The sequence below is a fragment of the Bubalus kerabau genome, chromosome 16, assembly GCF_029407905.1.
Source record: "Bubalus kerabau isolate K-KA32 ecotype Philippines breed swamp buffalo chromosome 16, PCC_UOA_SB_1v2, whole genome shotgun sequence".
Lineage (NCBI taxonomy): Eukaryota > Metazoa > Chordata > Mammalia > Artiodactyla > Bovidae > Bubalus > Bubalus kerabau.
Window position 1 is genome coordinate 57,539,611 of NC_073639.1, and position 18,845 is coordinate 57,558,455.

At 44.7% G+C, this 18,845-nt stretch overlaps 1 protein-coding gene across 1 annotated transcript in view; it reads left to right on the forward strand.

The window, feature by feature from the left end:
• The first annotated feature begins 5,783 nt into the window (after window positions 1–5,783).
• HPD (4-hydroxyphenylpyruvate dioxygenase) overlaps window positions 5,784–18,845 on the forward strand; it is a 29,155-nt gene continuing 16,093 nt past the window's right edge. The window contains exon 1 of the mRNA XM_055549954.1: window positions 5,784–5,912. Coding sequence (XP_055405929.1) covers window positions 5,784–5,912 — 129 coding nt within the window. The remainder of the gene's footprint in view (window positions 5,913–18,845) is intronic.

Below are 18,845 nucleotides of genomic sequence, written 5' to 3' on the forward strand. Positions count from 1 at the left end.
TGGTTGGCTATTGATAGCAATCTATCTCATAGTGTTGACATTTTGCAAACAAATATTTATTGAATGCCTCCTTTGTGTCATACACTGTCCTAGGTGCTGGAAGGGCAAAGAAGTGAGCACTGGACTCAGTGCATCTCATATTAAGGTCTCTATAAATATCAGTAAAAATAGTATTGATGACAACAATAATATCAATACTAATAATTTATCAAATACAACACATTGCACTGTTCTAAGGGCCCTATGTATATTAATTCAACAAGTTTGGGACTCCCCTAGTGGTCCAGTGGCTAAGACTGTGGGCTCCCAATGCAGGGGGCCAGGGTTTGATCCCTGGTCAGGGAACTAGATCCCACATGCCTCAACCAAGAGTTTACATGTGGCAACTGAAAAAAAGATCCTGCATGCCCCAAAGAAGATTTGAAACCCAGCACAGCCAAATAATTTTTTTTTTATTCAACAAACTCATAAACCAGGATTATTATTACCCTCATTTGACAGCTGAGAAAAATCATCTCAATGACTCACTTGCCCAGCTAGCAAAATAAGCAGCCTCAATTTGAACCCAGCTTAAGCAAAAGGTGACACAACCTCTTAACATGTTCCCGCTGACATTTTGCACTGAAAAAGACACACCATCACCTACCTAGTAGTCAACCATGTTTGCTCTGAATCTAGTCATGAAAAACAAACAGACAAACCAAATTGAGGGACATTCTTCAAAACAACTTGGCTGAACTCTTCAAAAATGTCATTATTGTGAAATATCCACACAGAAGCTGGGCAGTCACCTAGATTAAAGACTAAAGGGACTTCCCTGGGGGTCCAGTGGCTAAGACTCCACACTCCCAGTGCAGGGACCCCAGGTTCAATCCTTGGTCAGGGAACTAGATGCCACATGCTGCAACTAAGACCTGGCAATGCCAAATAAATAAATATATTTAAAGACTAAATAGACACAACAATTAAATGCAATATGTGAACCCTAGTTAGATCCTGGTTCTCTAAAAAAAAAAAAAAAAAAGACTATAAGACATCCTTGGCACAGTTGGGGAAATTTGAATATGGGTAATATAGTACCAAATTTAGTTATTATATTAGCATATATTAATATATATAGTAGTATATATTAATATAACTATATTAGTACCAAATATAGTTCAATTTCCTGGTTTTGATACTTGCATTGGGCTATATAAGACAATGTCCTTAGAAAATACACTCTGTAGTATTTAGGGGCAAGAGAAGTAACTTATTTTCAAATGGTTCAGAAAAAAAATTGTATATATATTTGTAGATAAGAAAATGAAAAAAATGTGACAAAGTATAAATAATCAGTGACTCTGGGTAAAACATATAGGAACTTTCTTTGTATTATTGTTGCAATGTTTCTGTAACTTTGAAATTATTTCAAAATAAAAAGTTGCTAAAATAATCTCTACATAGAAAAAACTAGAACCAATTACATTAGGCCTCCTACATTTTGTTCAATTACCTAATCACCATTTTTCTTTTTTGTGCACCAGACGGCAATGAAAGTGCCAAATCCTAAACCCCTCATCCACCAGGGAACTCTCACCTCAATTACCACTTTTAAATAAACATTTCTAACACTGATGCAAGAAAAAAAAAAAAAGAAAGGAATCAAAGGAAAAGACAAAAGAAACACAATAACTGCAACATATAATCTTTGAATTTTTAAAAATAAAATTAAAAACACAGCAGCTTTAGAAGACATTTCTGGGACAATCGGTGAAATTTGAATATGGACTTTATATTAAGGTGTGTGTGTGTGTGTGTGCTCAGTCATGTCTGACTCTTTGCAACCCCATGGACTGTATGTCACCCACCAGGCTCCTCTGTCTATGAGATGTCCCGGGCAAAACACTGGAGTGGGTTGCCATTTCCTTCTCCATTACAGTATATGGATATTAAATTTCCTCAGGAAGTTAATGGTATTGTGAATGTGTTAGAAAAATCTTATTCAAAAGAGATGAATGCTGAAGTGTTTAGAGGTGCAGTATCATGGTTTCTGAAACAAATCTGCAAGTGGTTCAGGAAAAAAAGCTATACATACAAACATGTATGTATACATCTCCGTATGTATAAAAACAGAGACACGGAGAAAAAGAGGGACAAAATGTGACAGTAGGTAAATCTCGGTGAGGGGATATTGGGTGTTCATGGAAACTATCTTGAAACTTTTCTGAGGTTTGAAATTTTTCCCAAAAAAAGGGAGGGGAAAAGATTCTCGCCTTTACAGTCAGAAACCAGAGCTATTGTTTAAGTCCCTATATTATGTTGTTATTGTCAATGTTATTATTATAAGGACGTAGATCCTGTCCCTTCTACTGCCTCCATAGCTCTCAAAGCCATTCCATCACCTCCACCTCTGCTCTCATGCCATCACCCCAGATTTCTGAGGGCTCTGAATTTGTCTCAGCTTCTCGCTGTCCCTTTCATCCATTCTCTACACAGCAGCAGAATAACCAACCCAAAGAACAACACTGTCACTCTGATGCTTAAAAGCTTTTAATGGCTTTCCAGCACCTTCTCTTATCTTTCAAGACCCTTCTGATCCCTGCTTGCCTTTTGACCCCTAGCCCACCTCCAACACACAGAGACAAAGTTATTTCCAGCCACCCTAAATTGATAGCAGTTTCTGGCCCATTTATTTATTGCTCAGTCTCTCTTAGCACTGGGTCTTAGCACCTGCAGATTCCTTCTCTAAGACATCGTCTCAGGCCAGGCTGGTTTCAGCTTCTCCTTCAAGATCCATCCAGCTCAAATATCACCTCTCCTGAAAATTATTCTCTGACCTACCTCAGAGCTGGACTGTTTAGTGCGTTTCCATCTGCTATCCTTAATGCATGTTTACCTGTGTGTTCCACCTACTTAGGACTCAGAGGATGTGGACTGAGGCTTAGGCTCAGTTGTTTGACTAAGTAAGCGGGGTTTTTGTTCATTTGGGGGGTTTTGTTTGAGGGGGGACTTGGGGGCCACCCGCACCACACAGTACGTGGGATCTTAGTTTCCTGACCAGGGATCAAACCCGCACCCCTTTATTGGAAGCTTGGAGCCTTAACCACTGGACTGGCAGGGAAGTCCAAGTCAGTGTTGAATCAAGGATTCTAAGGGAACCAACAGGAAGAATAATCTGCTCCTTCCCCATTCCGATTGTTCTACAGGTTAAGCTTACCTGCGGTGGCCATAGGCAAACAAGAGAGCCTTTGCTTTACAAAGCTGCCAAGATCTAGGGGAACTTAAATTGTCTGCCTCTTCCAGACATCCATGTCTTTCTCATTTTCATTTCAGAAGGAGGCCAGGAGAGATGGAATTGAGATAAAGACCTAAGAGCTACCTACAATACCTGGCTGGTCACAATCATACTGCCAGCCTCCAGGACTCTGCAAATCTTCCATATTTTCCATTTGCCCTGGCCTACTGGGAACCAGAAGTCAATTACCCTCAGTTCCTGCATCTGTAAACCAACAGGCTGAACTCCAAGGTGTTTTGGTTTTTTCGTTTTTGTTTTTTGGCTGTACTGCAAGGCTTATGGGATCTTAGTTCCCAGATCAGGGATTGAACCCAGGCCCTCGGCAGTGAAAGCATGGAGTCCTAACCACTGGACTGCCAGGGAGTTCCCAAAAACAAAACAATTTTTAAATCAATGGATTTTACATAAAAATTCACATTTTCAGCTGCTCTTGAACAAAATCTGGTGAAACTGGGCCCACATTCCAGCCAGGAATAAATGGCTGGAGCTGAATAATCATTGTCCTTGTTGCCAAGGCATGAGCCTATGACTCCACAATCCTACCTGGCTCTTCTCTCTTCTCTGTCACTCTCCTGGCTTCTAGGGCATTTGGGTTTCAAGTTTCAGAACTAATGATTTCTCAGACTCCTATCACTGTAAAAATCTTGGAGATCTCCAGATGCAGGGAGACACACCAGAAAAAAATAAATGAGAAATTTGGACTTGGAGTAGACAGAATGAATCCCAGCTCTACCACTTTCTAGTATGAACCACTTAGCTTCTCTAAGCCTCAGTTTCCTTAACTGTAAAATGGGTATAACAATAATACCTACCTCATAAGGCTGTTATATTAAATGCCAAGCATTGGACACATAGTGACTCCTATCCCTGTAGGTACCAGAGACTCACCACAGCTCTCCCTGATATTCAGATATAGAGAAAGTCGGTTCAGAGAGGTTAAGCAATAAACTGAAGGCAACACAGCAAATCAAAGGCCAAAGCTAACTCTTCGGTTATCCTTGTGAAGAATGAAAGTCAGCTTTCCGAACTGAAGGACGGCAAATGTTCAAAAGTTTAGGGACTCTGGATAATGGGGTCACGGGTTCAGTCTGGAAGGGATCACTGGCTGATCTTGAGTACCTTCACCCTCAGTTTATGCAAATAATGGAGCGACTGACATCATAGTTGTTTGCCCAGAGAGGAAATAGAAAACCTCTTTGATGTGCCCTGGGCCTTGATGTTATAACAGCTTCTCCTCCTCCAGGGCCACTGATGGCCTCTGCCCTTTCCCTGGCCATGGGGGCCTCCTGCTTCCTACATCTCGCACAGCAGTTCCTACTGGCTCAGGAGAGCCCATTGTGAAGTCTTCAGGAAGTTTGGGAGACTTTTTTTTAAGATACCAGATTACTTAAAATTAAATTATGTACATTAAAAATTACATTAAAAAGCAGAAAAAAGTTTAATACACACTTACAACTAAACTCTCATGAAAACAAAGGTAAAAAATGTTCAAATCTCATCACTTCCTAATTACTTATTTTACTACATTTCCATCTTTTTTTTCTTGCCACACAGCTTATGGGATTTTAGTTGCCCAACCAGGGACTGAACCAGGGCCCTCAACAGTAACATCACAAAGCCTTAACCACTGAACCACCAGGGAATTCCCGATTTTATTACATTTTAGTACTACCTAGACTTCTGTCTATTTTTCTGTGTGATGTATTACTGCACATATGATTCTCAACTCCAAGTTCAAACTACCTTCTGTTAGCAGTTCGTAACTGGCCATAAGGAGTCCTTTTTTCACAGAATTCAACCCTGCTACAAACTAAAGCTTAATTGTTTTATTGATTGTCTAGGGCTGGAGCAAGCAAACTATATTAACTCTCAGTCCAAATATGGATGCTTGTCTCTTTCTGCTCATTGCCTGTTTTTGCAAATAGTTTTTGTAAATAAAGTTTTATTGGCATACTATGATGCCAATTCATTTACATACTGCCTCTGGCTGCTTTTGAGATAACAATTGCAGAGTTGAATAGTTTCAGCAGAGGCCATATAGCCCTCAAAGCCTGAAATATGTATCACCTAACTCTTTAAAGAAAATGCTGGCCAGAATCTGCTTTTGACTTTAAAAATGATTAAGTTCGGATCACAGCCTTCACATACATGTTCCTCCAATGGTTGCTAAACTTCTTGACACCTTGAAATAAAGGGTTTGGTTTGGTTTTGACAGTAGCAAACATAGTGATATAAAGGTGACCTGGCTCCACCTTCTGATTCAGCATTTTCTAATCACAGCGGACAACTGATCACTTAGGCAAGTCTTCAACTCTCTGAGTCTCCGTTTCCTCATCTGTAAAATGGGAGAACAGTGAGCTGAGAGGATAAACAGGCCCAGTGCTTGGGAGCGGCACACCCAGTGGGGAGAGGCAAGGAGTCCTGCCCACTCCAGGTGCAGGTAGTAAAACTGGTCACAGAATAGGTTCTTCAGAAGCAGAGACTGAGACAGAGCTTGGGGTACAAGATGTTTTTAAGGATTCACACCAGTGAAATGAACGCGGAGAAGCCAGACTGGGGAGAAGGAGAAGTCAGTGGTGGAGGCCCAAGAGGACTTGATCTGTCCCAAACTGGGACTCTGGAGACAGACTTGCTGGTCAGAGCTGTCCCCCACTGGGCTGAAATGGCCACCTTTACTCCTGCCGTGTTCAGCTACCACATGGAGGCTGCTCTGGGCAGAGGCAGCCTGGGGCAAAGTCTGTGCAATGGCAGGAGATCCCATAGGAGCTGACAGCTAGCTATTTCCCCCATCCCCCCAAGTCCTTCCTTGAAAGGACCTTCCATGCCCACCACAGAGGTACATCATCCATAGAGAATTCTAAAATAATAATCAAAACTGCCATAAGTCTGTTGACTTTATCATTTTGTGCCAGCAAATCTACATCTACAATTTTTTTTTTTTTTTTTTTGGCTGTGCTGGGTCTTTGTTGCTGTGCGTGGGCTTTCTCTAGTTGCCAGTGAACGAGGGCTACTTTCTAGTTGTGGGGTGCAGGCTTCTCATTGTGGTGGCTTCTCTTGTTGGGGAGCATGGGTTCTAGAGTGCAGGCTCAGTAGTTATGGAACACGGACTTAGATGCCCCGTGACATGTGGGATCTTCTTGGACCAGGGATCGGACCTCTGCATTTGGCAGTTGGATTTTTAACTACCAAACCACCAGGGAACTCCAGTGACAGCAAAGCTAATCAATATCAATGCCAGTTGCTGAACCGAAGGCTGCCAACCAACTTTGGTGCTTGATATTGAATAAGTGCTCATAGACAGTTATTGTTGTTGCTATTATTCTCTTTGTGTCAGGATTAGTGGTTGTAAATGTCAGAAACCCAACTCAAAGGAGCTTAAGCAAAGGAGGAAAAATTCTTAACTTAGGTCACTCAGATATCAGGAATCTGTCTCCTTCTCTCATCAGAGCTTTCTCTGTGCCAGCTCCACACACAGGCACGTTTTCCCTCCATGGAGTCAGACATGGGCACCGCAGTAGTGTTCCATTGGCTCAGCAAAGTCAGACCCCAGAGAGAGTCTCTTTCTCAAGCAAAAGTCCCAGGGCAAACCCACACTAGCCGGCTCTGGTCAGGCACCCAAACCTGAACCAATCACAGAGATTCTCATTGGCCAGTCCTGGCTCATGCGTGCTCAGTTGCTTCAGTTGTTTCCAACTCTTCACCACCCTATGTAGACTGTAGCCCGCCAGGCTCCTCTGTCCATGGGATTCTCCAGGCCAGAATACTGGCATGGATTGCCATGCCCTCCTCCAAAGGGATCTTCCCCACCCAGGGATTGAACCTGTGTCTCTTACGTCTCCTGCATTGGCAGGCAGGTTCTTTACCACTAGCACCACCTGGGAAGCCCCCCACATGTTCCCAAACCACATGGGCAGAAAGGGAGAAGGGATGGTTCCTCAAAGGAAGAGTGAGATGCTGTGGCTAGAGGAGGAATGGATGCTGGACAGGCCAAACCAACAAAATCCAGGACAGCACTCAACGCTCCAAAGCCGAGCACAGAGGACAGTCTTCTGTCCTGGGCACCTCAGATCCTGGGCACCCATGGTTTGGGACACTGAGACTCAGGGAGGAGCTGGAAGTGGCCCAAGGTCACAGAAGTCTCAAGGACTTCCCTGGAGTGGATAAAAATCCACCTGCCAGTACAGAGGACCTGGGTTCCATCCCTAGTCTGGGAAGATTCCACAAGCCTCGTAGCAACTAAACACATGAGCCACAGCTACTGAGCCCATCTGCTGGAACTACTACTGAAGACCATGTCCTGCAACAAGAGAAGCCACCACAATCGGAAGCCCGTGCACCGCAACTGGAGAGAAGTCCCCACTCGGAACTCTCTGGACCTTCCAGGCCATCGCTGATGCATGGTGCTAAAGTTCAAGCATGTGGGCTCTGTGCCCCAAGAGATACAGACCAGCCCCACCCAGCTGGCCCGTCCCAGCTGCACCAGCCCTGATAATAGCTGGGCACACTGGCCAGCCCACATGCCCTCTGTTTCCCAACCGTTATTTCAGCCCTTGTTGGGGAGTCTGTGGAGCCTGGCAGGGGATGGGGTGGTTCTATCCACAGGCTTTTGCCCCTGAATCCTCATTTAATTCTGTTTGGAGGCCTACAGTTGTAGATCCCAGAAAACAGAATACAGGACTGTTTGACTGTTTTGGCAGTCCAATTTTCAAATGAAACTAAAGTCTTTTTAGTTTATTTACATTCCCCAGATATAATGTTGTTTAGTCACGAAGTCATGTCCAACTCTTTCATGACCCCCATGGACCATAGCCCACCAGCCTCCTCTGTCTGTGGGATTTCCCAGGCAAGAATATTGGAGTGGGTTGCCATTTCTTTCTCCAGGAGATCTTCCCAAACAGGGAATCAAACCCAGGTCTCTTGCATCTCCTTCATTGGCAGGCAGAATCTTTACCACTGAGCCACCAGGGAAGCCCCCAGATACAATAAAGAATCATAAATAGGCCACTCCAGTTCAAGCACAGCAGTTATCCACAGCTTTTCCCCACGTTGACCTTGAGCAGTGAAGCCTTTGAAGTCTTGACGATGTTGCAACTCTGCTACAAAACCTTCAAAAGCTCCCCCATTGCCTCAAAGATAAAGCCCAAACCCCCTAATCTGACATTTGCAATCCTCCCACATTCCTCATAGGCTTCTGAGGTAGAGCTAGTGGTAAAGAATCCACCTGCCAACACAGGAGACACAAGAGACGCAGGTTCCACCCCTGGGTCGGGAAGATCCCCTGGAGAAGGACATGGCACCCCACTCCAGTATTCTTGCCTGAGAAACCCCACTACAGAGGAGCCTGGCGGGCTACAGTCCATGGGGTTACAAAGGGTCGGACATGACTGAGCGACTAAGCACACACATTCCTTATAAGCATAATTGGTAACTATTAATTATCTATATCAGTAGGCATTAATTGAGTCATGCCAGGCATCAAGCAAAGCGCTTTACGTGCATTAGCTCAGATGATTCTCATAACAACCCTATGAGGGAGGTGCTACTATAATTCCCATTTTACAGATGAGGCTCAGAGAGATGAAGTGGTTTGCCCAAGGTTGCTCAGCAGGAGCCCCCACCTCTGCCAACACAAAGGCTTTGCTCCTCTCTAGCCTGTCCACGAAGGCCCCCTGCAGACTTGCAGCGCTCCTACCTTCCCTCTCTTTTCCCCTCCTTCACCCCTGCCAAGCCAGCCCTTCCCACTTAGCCACAGGCCAAAGGAAGAGGAAGCTTCTCCAGGGTCCAGGAGGCTGGTTTCCTCCTGCTGCTTGAAAACAGGCTCAGGGGTCATTTCCAAAGCATTTTCCAAAAGCAATGACAGCATGGCAGGACGTGGCTAGCATACAGACTTTGGCGAGAGTCAGGTGGTTGTGGCAGTTTAGCCGCTAAATCATGTCTGACTCATACGACCTCATGTAGCTCACCAGGTTCCTCTGCCCATGGGACTTTTCAGGCAAGAATACTGGAATGGGTTGCCATTTCCTTCTCCAGGAAATTTCCCTGACCCAGGTATTGAACCTGAGTCTCCTGCATTGCAGGCGGATTATTTACCGCTGATCTACCAGGGAAGCCTGACAGAGTCAGGCTTGGGCTCAATTCTCAGTTCTGTCACTTTTTAGCTGTGTTCCTTGGATACCTCTCTAAACCTCCATTTTCCAATCTGTAAAATGGGGATGACAGCACCTACCTCCTAGGGTTGTTAGAGGATTTCATAATTAAAGGGCATAAAAGCAACTACACTCCAATAAAAATTAATTTAAAAAAAGAAAAAAGAAAGGTCACAGCATCTAGTGTGTTTAGCACAGTATTTGGCTTATAAAACAAAATGACCAGAAAATCTAAGTTTTGTTGTTGCTGCTATTTTATTATTATTTTGAAAAAGTGCTCTGCCTCCAAAGGTGACAACTTGAGACAGATCACACTCTTTCAGCTGAAGATATTTTAAGTTAAAAAATCAGCTCCCCTTCTTACATACAATACCAAAAGCACAGGTGACCAAAGAAAAAAATAGTAAGTCAGACGTCATCAAATTTTAAACAATCTGTGCTGCCTGTCATTCCATCAAGTGAAAACACAACCCACAGAGTGGGAAAAATGATATTTGTAAATTTATGATATTTGTAAATCATATATTTGATAAGGGACTTGATTCCTGATAAGGGACCACATAAGGAACCATTACAACTAAGTGACAGAGGATGAGATGGTCAGATGGCATCACTGACTGAATGGACATGAGTTAGAGTAGCTCTGGGAAACGGTGAAGGACAGGGAAGCCTGGCGTGCTGCAGCCCATGGGGTTGCAAAGAGTCAGACACAAGTGAGCAACTGAACAACAACAACTCAGTAATAAAAAGACAAATAATACAATGAAAAAGTAGGAAAAGGATATGAGATATTTCTTCAAAGAATGTATGAAATTAACAATAAACACATAAAAATGTCAACATCATTAGCCACTAGGGAAACGCAAATCAAAATCACAATGAAACAGGGCCAAAACAAAAAACAAAAACAACAACAGCAAAACTCTGGGAGACCAGTTCTATGAAACTCTGCTTGGCAACAAAAAGACACACAATCCACGTAGAGGCACCAACATGGAAGACTCTCAAATGCATTATGTTGAATGCAAGAAGCCAGACTCACAAGGCTGCTTACTGTCTGATTCATTTATACAAAATGCTGGAAAAGGCAAAACCCACAATCTGTCCACATAACAGAAAATAGATCCCTGGCTGTCAGTGACTGGGTGGGGGAGGGTTTAACTACAAAGGTGTACAGTGGTGAATGGGTTGGTGGGTCTGTTTTTGAGTAATGAAATTGTTTTAGATCTTGATTGTGGTTATAGTTACGTGACTATATATGTTTTCAAAACTCACAGAACTATATGCTGAAAAGGGTGAATGTCATTCTTCAGAAATTACATTTCAAGAACTACGATTCTCAAAAAGCCATATTTACAACTCCTAAAATAGTATAAATCATGCAAATATTATTTGCGGCAGAATCAGAATGGCAGTTAGACCTGAAGAGAAGGAAATAAACTTTTTGGTCACAATAGCCTGGGGTGATCCCAAAAGAAGATTCCAAATGGAAATTGTTGAACTGGTTCTCTTTACTTAAATACAGGTTCTCTTTATCCAATTCAGAATGGATTAATGTTGCTGTACACCTGAAACTAACACAACATTGTAAGTCAACTGTACTCCAATTAAACTTGAAAAAATAAATTAATAAAGTCCATTCAATAGCTGACAGTCATTGGTATGTTTTGCACTGTGGGAACTGCCAGCATGTGGGATCTTAGTTCCCTGACCAGAGATCAAATCTGTATCCCTTGCAGTGGAAGCATGGAATCTTAACCACCGGATTGCCAGAGAAATCCCTCTTGATCTGTTTTTGTTTTGTTTTGTTTTGTTTTATTTTATTTTTAAACTTTACATAATTGTATTAGTTTTGCCAAATATCAAAATGAATCCGCCACAGGTATACATGTGTTCCCCATCCTGCACCCTCCTCCCTCCTCCCTCCCCATTCCATCCCTCTGGTTCGTCCCATTGCACCAGCCCCAAGCATCCAGTATCGTGCATCGAACCTGGACTGGCAACTCGTTTCATACATGATATTTTACATGTTTCAATGCCATTCTCCCAAATCTTCCCACCCTCTCCCTCTCTCACAGAGTCCATAAGACTGTTCTATACATCAGTGTCTCTTTTGCTGTCTCGTACACAGGGTTATTGTTACCATCTTTCTAAATTCCATATATATGCGTTAGTATACTGTATTGGTGTTTTTCTTTCTGGCTTACTTCACTCTGTATAATAGGCTCCAGTTTCATCCACCTCATTAGAACTGATTCAAATCTTGATCTGTTTTTATAGTTACTTAATGTTTCCTTGTATTTAACCAATACAAGGACATTTAGGTTGTTTACAATATTTTCCACCATGGTAGATGAACTAAGATAAGTGAACAGCCTTATAAATGAGGGTAGGGATTCATGTGGATATTATCTAGAGCACGAGATCTTATGCCTTTTTTTCCCTCCCTTTTTTTGCCACGGACGTCTTTGGATGTCTTGTGAAACCTCTGCATGGTATGATGTGCCAAAATTCCAGACTCTCAGAAGCATGCAGGTGATCTGCATAAATCACATTGTCTGGTTTAGTTAGACCCGATGAGTTTCTCCTATCAGTAATTTGTCAATTATTCCTCAATAAAGTTGGAGGTAGGAAGGGGGGGTATCAGCATCTTTTCTGCTGCAGCCAAGCAAGACAGCCACATTCCAAGTTCAAAAGACAGCCAAGGCTTTCCCACACCCTTTTGTCACGTTGGTCTTAGAATACAAGCCGACTCCCCCAAAGATATGCAAGTCATGGCACATTATGTCTAAAGATCAGGCATATGATTTCACAGGAGCTCATTAGCAACCAAAGACTGTGTTTCCAAACCTCAAAAGTGCATCTTCATTTAGAGACTGCCTCTTTTTCACATTGTGTCCATTAAAAATATATATTTATTTATTTGGATGCACTGGGTCTTATTTGCAGCACGTGTGATCTAGCTTCCTGACCAGAAATCAAACCCAGGCTCCCTGCATTGAGTGCTCAGAGTCTTAGCCACTGGATCACCAGAAAAGTCCCACATTGTCTTTTTTTTTTTTCCCAGAAGGAGCCAATAGGCAAGGACTCATAGTATGAACTGTTCTGTTTTCGATACTCAAAGAACTCAAATTCCAAGCTGCCCATATGGTGAAATGCAAGAAAGTTGTGTCCCAGTGATGGTTTTTTTCCTTGCAGCTCTCCCTAATTGTGACCATCCCTCTCCTATTTATGAAATTACAATCATATAACACTTTATATCAGCTTTAATCATATCAGATCAGATCAGTCGCTCAGTCGTGTCCGACTCTTTGCGACCCCATGAATCGCAGCACGCCAGGCCTCCCTGTCCATCACCAACTCCTAGAGTTCACTCAGACTCACGTCCATAGAGTCAGTGATGTCATCCAGCCATCTCATCCTCTGTCATCCCCTTCTCCTCCTGCCCCCAATCCCTCCCAGCATCAGAGTCTTTTCCAATGAGTCAACTCTTCGCATGAGGTGGCCAAAGTACTGGAGTTTCAGCTTCAGCATCATTCCTTCCAAAGAAATCCCAGGGCTGATCTCCTTCAGAATGGACTGGTTGGATCCATATGTAATAGCTATAAAATACACACACACAAAAAAGGCCCTTAAAAAATTCCTCCCCGTTTGGCACTTCCCTGGTGGTCCAGTGCATAGACTGTGTATTGCCACAACTAAAGATCCTGCATGCTGCAATAAAGACTGAAGATTTTGAGTGCTGCAAATAAGACCTGGTGCAGTCAAATAAATAATTTTTTAAAAAATTCCTCTCCCTAGTCTTCCCTGGTGGTCCAGTGGTTAAAACTGTGCCTGCCAATGCAGGGGACACGGGTTTGATCCCTCGTCCGGGAAGATCCCACATGGCTCAGGGCAAAAGGGCCCTTATGTCACAACTACTGAGCCCACGTGCTGCAACTACTGAAGCTCGTTCACCTAGAGCTCACGCTCCAAAGCAAGAAAAGCCACCACAGTGAGAAGCCGCGCGCCACAACTAGAGAAGGCCCCCTCACAGCAACAAAGACGCAGCACAGCCAAAAATAAATAAATAATAAAAATTTTAAAATACATAAACTGAGGGTGCACCTAAAAAAAAAATTCCTCCCCCTTTATTTTCATTGCAAATTTATTTAAGCTCTTAGCAGCAAATTCAACCCTTACAGTGGGGAGGGGAGAGGGAGGTTATGGCAGCAACAGCTAGAGCGTCTCCCCTGCCCTTTTCCCACCTCTGGTTTATCTAAAGCTTTTCTCCATTCTGAGAAAAGATTTAACATTTTCTTTCCACTTAGTGGAAACAATAATGCAAACTTTCAACATTTGGGGGCCACCTAAAGCTCACTTTTGGGAATGTTTGACCTATTTTCCCTCCCATCTAGAGGAGAGAACAAAACACCAAAGACATCAGGACTTCCCTGGGGATCCAGTGGTTAAGAATCTGCCCTTCCTCTGCAGGAGACCTGAGTTTGATCCCTGGTGAGGGAACTAAGATCTTGCAGGCAGCACAGTAAGACCCCCAAATTTTTATTTTTTAAATAAATAAGTAAATAAAGGCACATTGGGCTTCCCCACCTCATTTCAAGCCATTGCAGTCTTGACAGACCACAGGGATGCAGCTAGTCAACTCTCCTGGGACTCCATCTATTCTGTTGAATCCCAGAAGTAATTTTTACCTCTCATAACAGATTTGCCTGCAGGTAAGCTACTGTCTCGGAGAAGGCAATGGCACCCCACTCCAGTACTCTTGCCTGGAAAATCCATGGACAGAGGAGCCTGGTAGGCTGCAGTCCATGGGGTCGCTAAGAGTCAGAGACGACTGAGCGACTTCACTTTCACTTTTCTCTTTCATGCATTGGAGAAGGAAATGGCAACCCACTCCAGTATTCTTGCCTGGAGAATCCCAGGGACGGGGGAGCCTGGTGAGCTGCCGTCTATGGGGTCACACAGAGTCGGACACGACTGAAGCAACTTAGCATAGCATAGCATAGCATAAGCTACTGTCTCACACCACAGGTAACTCCACAGCCACCCAGGCTTTAAAGGCTGGTCAACTATTCCAGGAGGCCATGCAGGCCACCCCAAGGCCCCTGGGCAGGTTCTGAGTGCTCAGCCAGGTCTTCAAAAAGGAGCTCAGGGCCAAAGGCCACCTAGGTCATGCTCATGAAGAAGAAGATAGCCAGTGCTTACACAGCTAGGAAACTCATATGCACATCTTAGGAAGGACATTCCTTGCCACTCCATCCTTCCTTTCCCCAAACAATGTTTCCACCATCTTTCAGTGAGTCAGGGTCCATAGGTCAAATCCTACCTAGTCAGGGAGGGGTCCCAATACCACCTCCAAGTCTGATTATGTACTAGGAGGAATCACAGGACCCACTGTACAGTCATGCTTATGACTAAGACATATTACAGGGACTTCCCTGGTGGTCCAGTGGCTAGGACTCCACACTCCTAATGCAGGGGGCCCAGGTTCCATCCCTGGTCAGGGAACTAGATCCCACAGGCCACAACTGAATGTTTAAATGCTGCAACTAAAGATCCTGCATGCCACAGTGAAGATGGAAGATTCTGTGTGCCTCAACTAAGACCTGCCGCAGCCAAATAAATAAGTATTTTTAAAAAATAAAAAGGCATATTACAACAAAAGATGCAAACTCAGTCCAGGAAGCAGGAGTATGGGTGAGGTCCAGAGGAAACCAGGGGCCAGCTACTAAGGGTCTTCTCCCAGTGGGGTCTCACTGGATGCCCTTACATCCTCCAGCAAGAGATGAAGTGTCTACCAGGGAAGCGTGCCTGAGCCTCAAACTCCAGTATTTCTATTGGAGGCTGGTCTCAAAGGCACCCACTGCACAGTGGGTACCAAAATCCCAGATTCTCAGGAAAGAAGCAGGTGTCTGGCATAAGCCATACTGTTTGCACGGTTTAGGCCCAGTGAGTGACTTTTACCATTTCTGGGGATGGTGGGAACCTTCCTGAAATACAAGTTCCTCAATGTCAACCAAGACTCAACCTTACAAGCAGGCCTTCCTACAAACAGCAGCCTTAAGGGACTTCCCTGGCCATCTAGTGGTTAGGATTCTGCACTTCCAATGCAAAGGGCTCAGGTTCAATCCCTGGTTCAGTTCAGTTCAGCTCAGTCATGTCCAACTCTTTGTGACCCCATGAATCGCAGCACATCAGGCCTCCCTGTCCATCACCAACTCCCGGAGTTCACTCAGACTCACGTCCATCGAGTCAGTGATGCCATCCAGCCCGCTCATCCTCTGTCATTCCCTTCTCCTCTTGCCCCCAATCCCTCCCAGGATCAGAGTCTTTTCCAATGAGTCAACTCTTCGCATGAGGTGGCCAAAGTACTGGAGTTTCAGCTTTAGCATCATTCCTTCCAAAGAAATCCCAGGGCTGATCTCCTTCAGAATGGACTGGTTGGATCTCCTTGCAATCCAAGGGACTCTCAAGAGTCTTCTCCAACACCACAGTTCAAAAGCATCAATTCTTCCGCACTCAGCCTTCTTCACAGTACAACTCTCACATCCATACATGACCACAGGAAAAACCATAGCCTTGACTAGACAGACCTTTGTTGGCAAAGTAACGTCTCTGCTTTTGAATATGCTATCTAGGTTGGTCATAACTTTCCTTCCAAGGAGTAAGCATCTTTTAATTTCATGGCTGCAGTCACCATTTGCAGTGATTTTAGAGCCCCAAAAAATAAAGTCTGACATTGTTTCCACTGTTTCCCCATCTATTTCCCATGAAGTGATGGGACCAGATGCCATGATCTTCGTTTTCTGAATGTTGAGCTTTAAGCCAACTTTTTCACTCTCCTCTTTCACTTTCATCAAGAGGCTTTTTAGTTCCTCTTCACTTTCTGCCCTAAGGGTGGTGTCATCTGCATATCTGAAGTTATTGATATTTCTCCCATCAATCTTGATTCCAACTTGTGTTTCTTCCAGTCCAGCGTTTCTCATGATGTACTTTGCATATAAGTTAAATAAGCAGGGCGACAATATACAGCCTTGACGTACTCCTTTTCCTATTTGGAACCAGTCTGTTGTTCCATGTCCAGATCTAACTGTTGCTTCCTGACCTGCATACAGATTTCTCAAGAGGGAGGTCAGGTGATCTGGGAACTAATATTCCACAGGCCTCGTGGTGCATCCTAAAAAGAAAAAAAAAAAAAAAAAAGGCCAAGATTCTAAATAGATGATTATCAAATCTTCAGGATAATGGCTGGCTCAACTATGTTAAAAGAAAAAAAAATATATCAAATCAGGGGCTTCCCTCATGGCTCACCGGTAAAGAATCTGCCTGCCAGTGCAGGAGACACAGGTTCGATCCTTAGGCCGGGAAGATCCCACAGGCTGTGGAGCAACTAAAGCCCTTGCACAACTACTGAGCCTGTGCTCTAGAGCCCACATCCCACAGCTACTGAAGCCCAAGCACCCTAGAGCCAGTGCTCTGCAACAAGGGAAGACACCGCAGTGAGAAGCCCTGGCACCACAACTAGAAAGTGGGCCCCCAGCTCCCCAAAACTAGAGCAAAGCCTGCACAACAGTGAAGACCCAGCAGAGTCAAAAATAAATTTTAAAAATTATTTTTTACAAAATGAAAGAAAGAAAATCAGCCTCAAGCCTGCGGGTTCCCTGTCATCTACACACCAGGGCACAGTGGAGGGTGAGTCACATGAGGACATCTGGGTTGTGGGCTCCTTGAGCAAGCCATCTGGCACCTAGCTCCTAGCACAGGATGGGCATGGACTGGCCACTCAGGAACAAAGAGCCAAGGCAGCCATATCCATCCACTGCTAACCTTCTCCAACTGGGCCCAGCCTGAGATGGAGCCCTAGGAAGGGGGCCCGGGGGGCTCCAAAGACTGGGTCCTGTAGGTTCCCCTCCCCCACCTCTCCCACAGATGGGAGAGGCATGTAGGGGTGCTTCCAGCATGTGACTGAGACCCCACAGTGTTTATGGAAGCAAAGTCCAGGGGATAGGAGGAACGAAGATACCAGCCCTGGTCAGCAGAGCCGGTCGCTTACCTTTGGCACCCGAGGCTGCTGCTGACATGTTTCCTTGATTCAGCAAACATTAACTTTGTGCCGAGGGCACAGGGCAGGTCGGGTTCCAGGAGAAAGGATTTGAGTTGGCCGCCGCAAGCAAGGGGACACAATGTTCCTCTGCACCTGGGATGGGAGGGTGCACTGAGACATTCTCCCATGTGGAAACTCCCGGCCCGTGAGTGCCACTCTGGGCTCCACCCACTCCCGTCTTCCGATGGAAACCTAGACTCAGGGGACCAAGGTGGACCCAGAGGCAGACTGGCCCAGTAGGGGCGGAATAAGGAGGTGGGGCCACCTTGCCTACCTTCATATTTGCCCAGGAAACAGAAGAGGGAAAAGATGTCTGGACTGGTGGGAAGCAAATAGAAGCAAATAGGCCGGAGCTAGGATCTCTGTTCTTACAGCTCTACAACCCTAGGGGCGTATATTCACTCTCCGAGCCTCAGTCTTCCCATCTGTCTGGTGGGGGGGGGAATCAATATCTCCCACTTGCCTAGAAGGTGATGCCTACGGCGATGGTGGGGGGTGGGGGGGGTTCTGGGGACTTCCCTGGCAATCCAGAGGTTAAGATTCTGCACTCCCACTACAAGGGTTCTCCAGTTCGATTCCTGGTTGGGGAACTACATGCCATGCAGTGGTGCAGCCAAAAATAAAAAGTGTAGGCTCTGGACTTGGAATAATCTGGTTCACATTCCAGTTCTATTCTGACTGGCTTAGGAAAGTTCTCTGATTGTCCCAGGTCCCACCTCCCAGGGGTTTGCTGACTAAGGCTGACCCATGGCAGCTAAGCAGCTGAACCTCTGACCTCGAGCTGGGGAGTTAGTTCTGAGAGGGCTTCCTGGAGGAGGTGGAAATTTGAGAGTGGACCAGGAGGACCTAGCAGGTCTTGCTGAGGAAGGTGGGAAGGGGTGCTCCTCCCTGGTACAAGCCTCTCTTTGCTCTCTGGTTGGGAGGGAAAGACAAGAGAGGCAAGGAGGGAGGAAGGGGGCAGGAAAGAATGAGGGGGGTAATGTCAGGCACCTTCTTGCTGTTAGTCTGTTTTTCTTATCTGAGAAATGGGAACATTGGATTGAATGTTGGACTGAATGATCCTCAAGGTCATAACCTACCAGGATTATCTGTTTTTCGGTATTAAAAAAAGAAAAGAAAAAAGGCAGGGAATTCCTTGGTGGTCCAGTGGTTAGGACTTAGTGCTTTCATTGGTGGGGCCTGGGTTCAGTCCCTGGTCAGGAAACTAAGATCCTGCAAGCCAAAAAAAAATAGAAGAAGAAACAAACAACAAAAAAATTTTAAGGCATCTGACACCAAAAGCAAAAGCAAAAATAAACAAATAGGATCACATCAAACT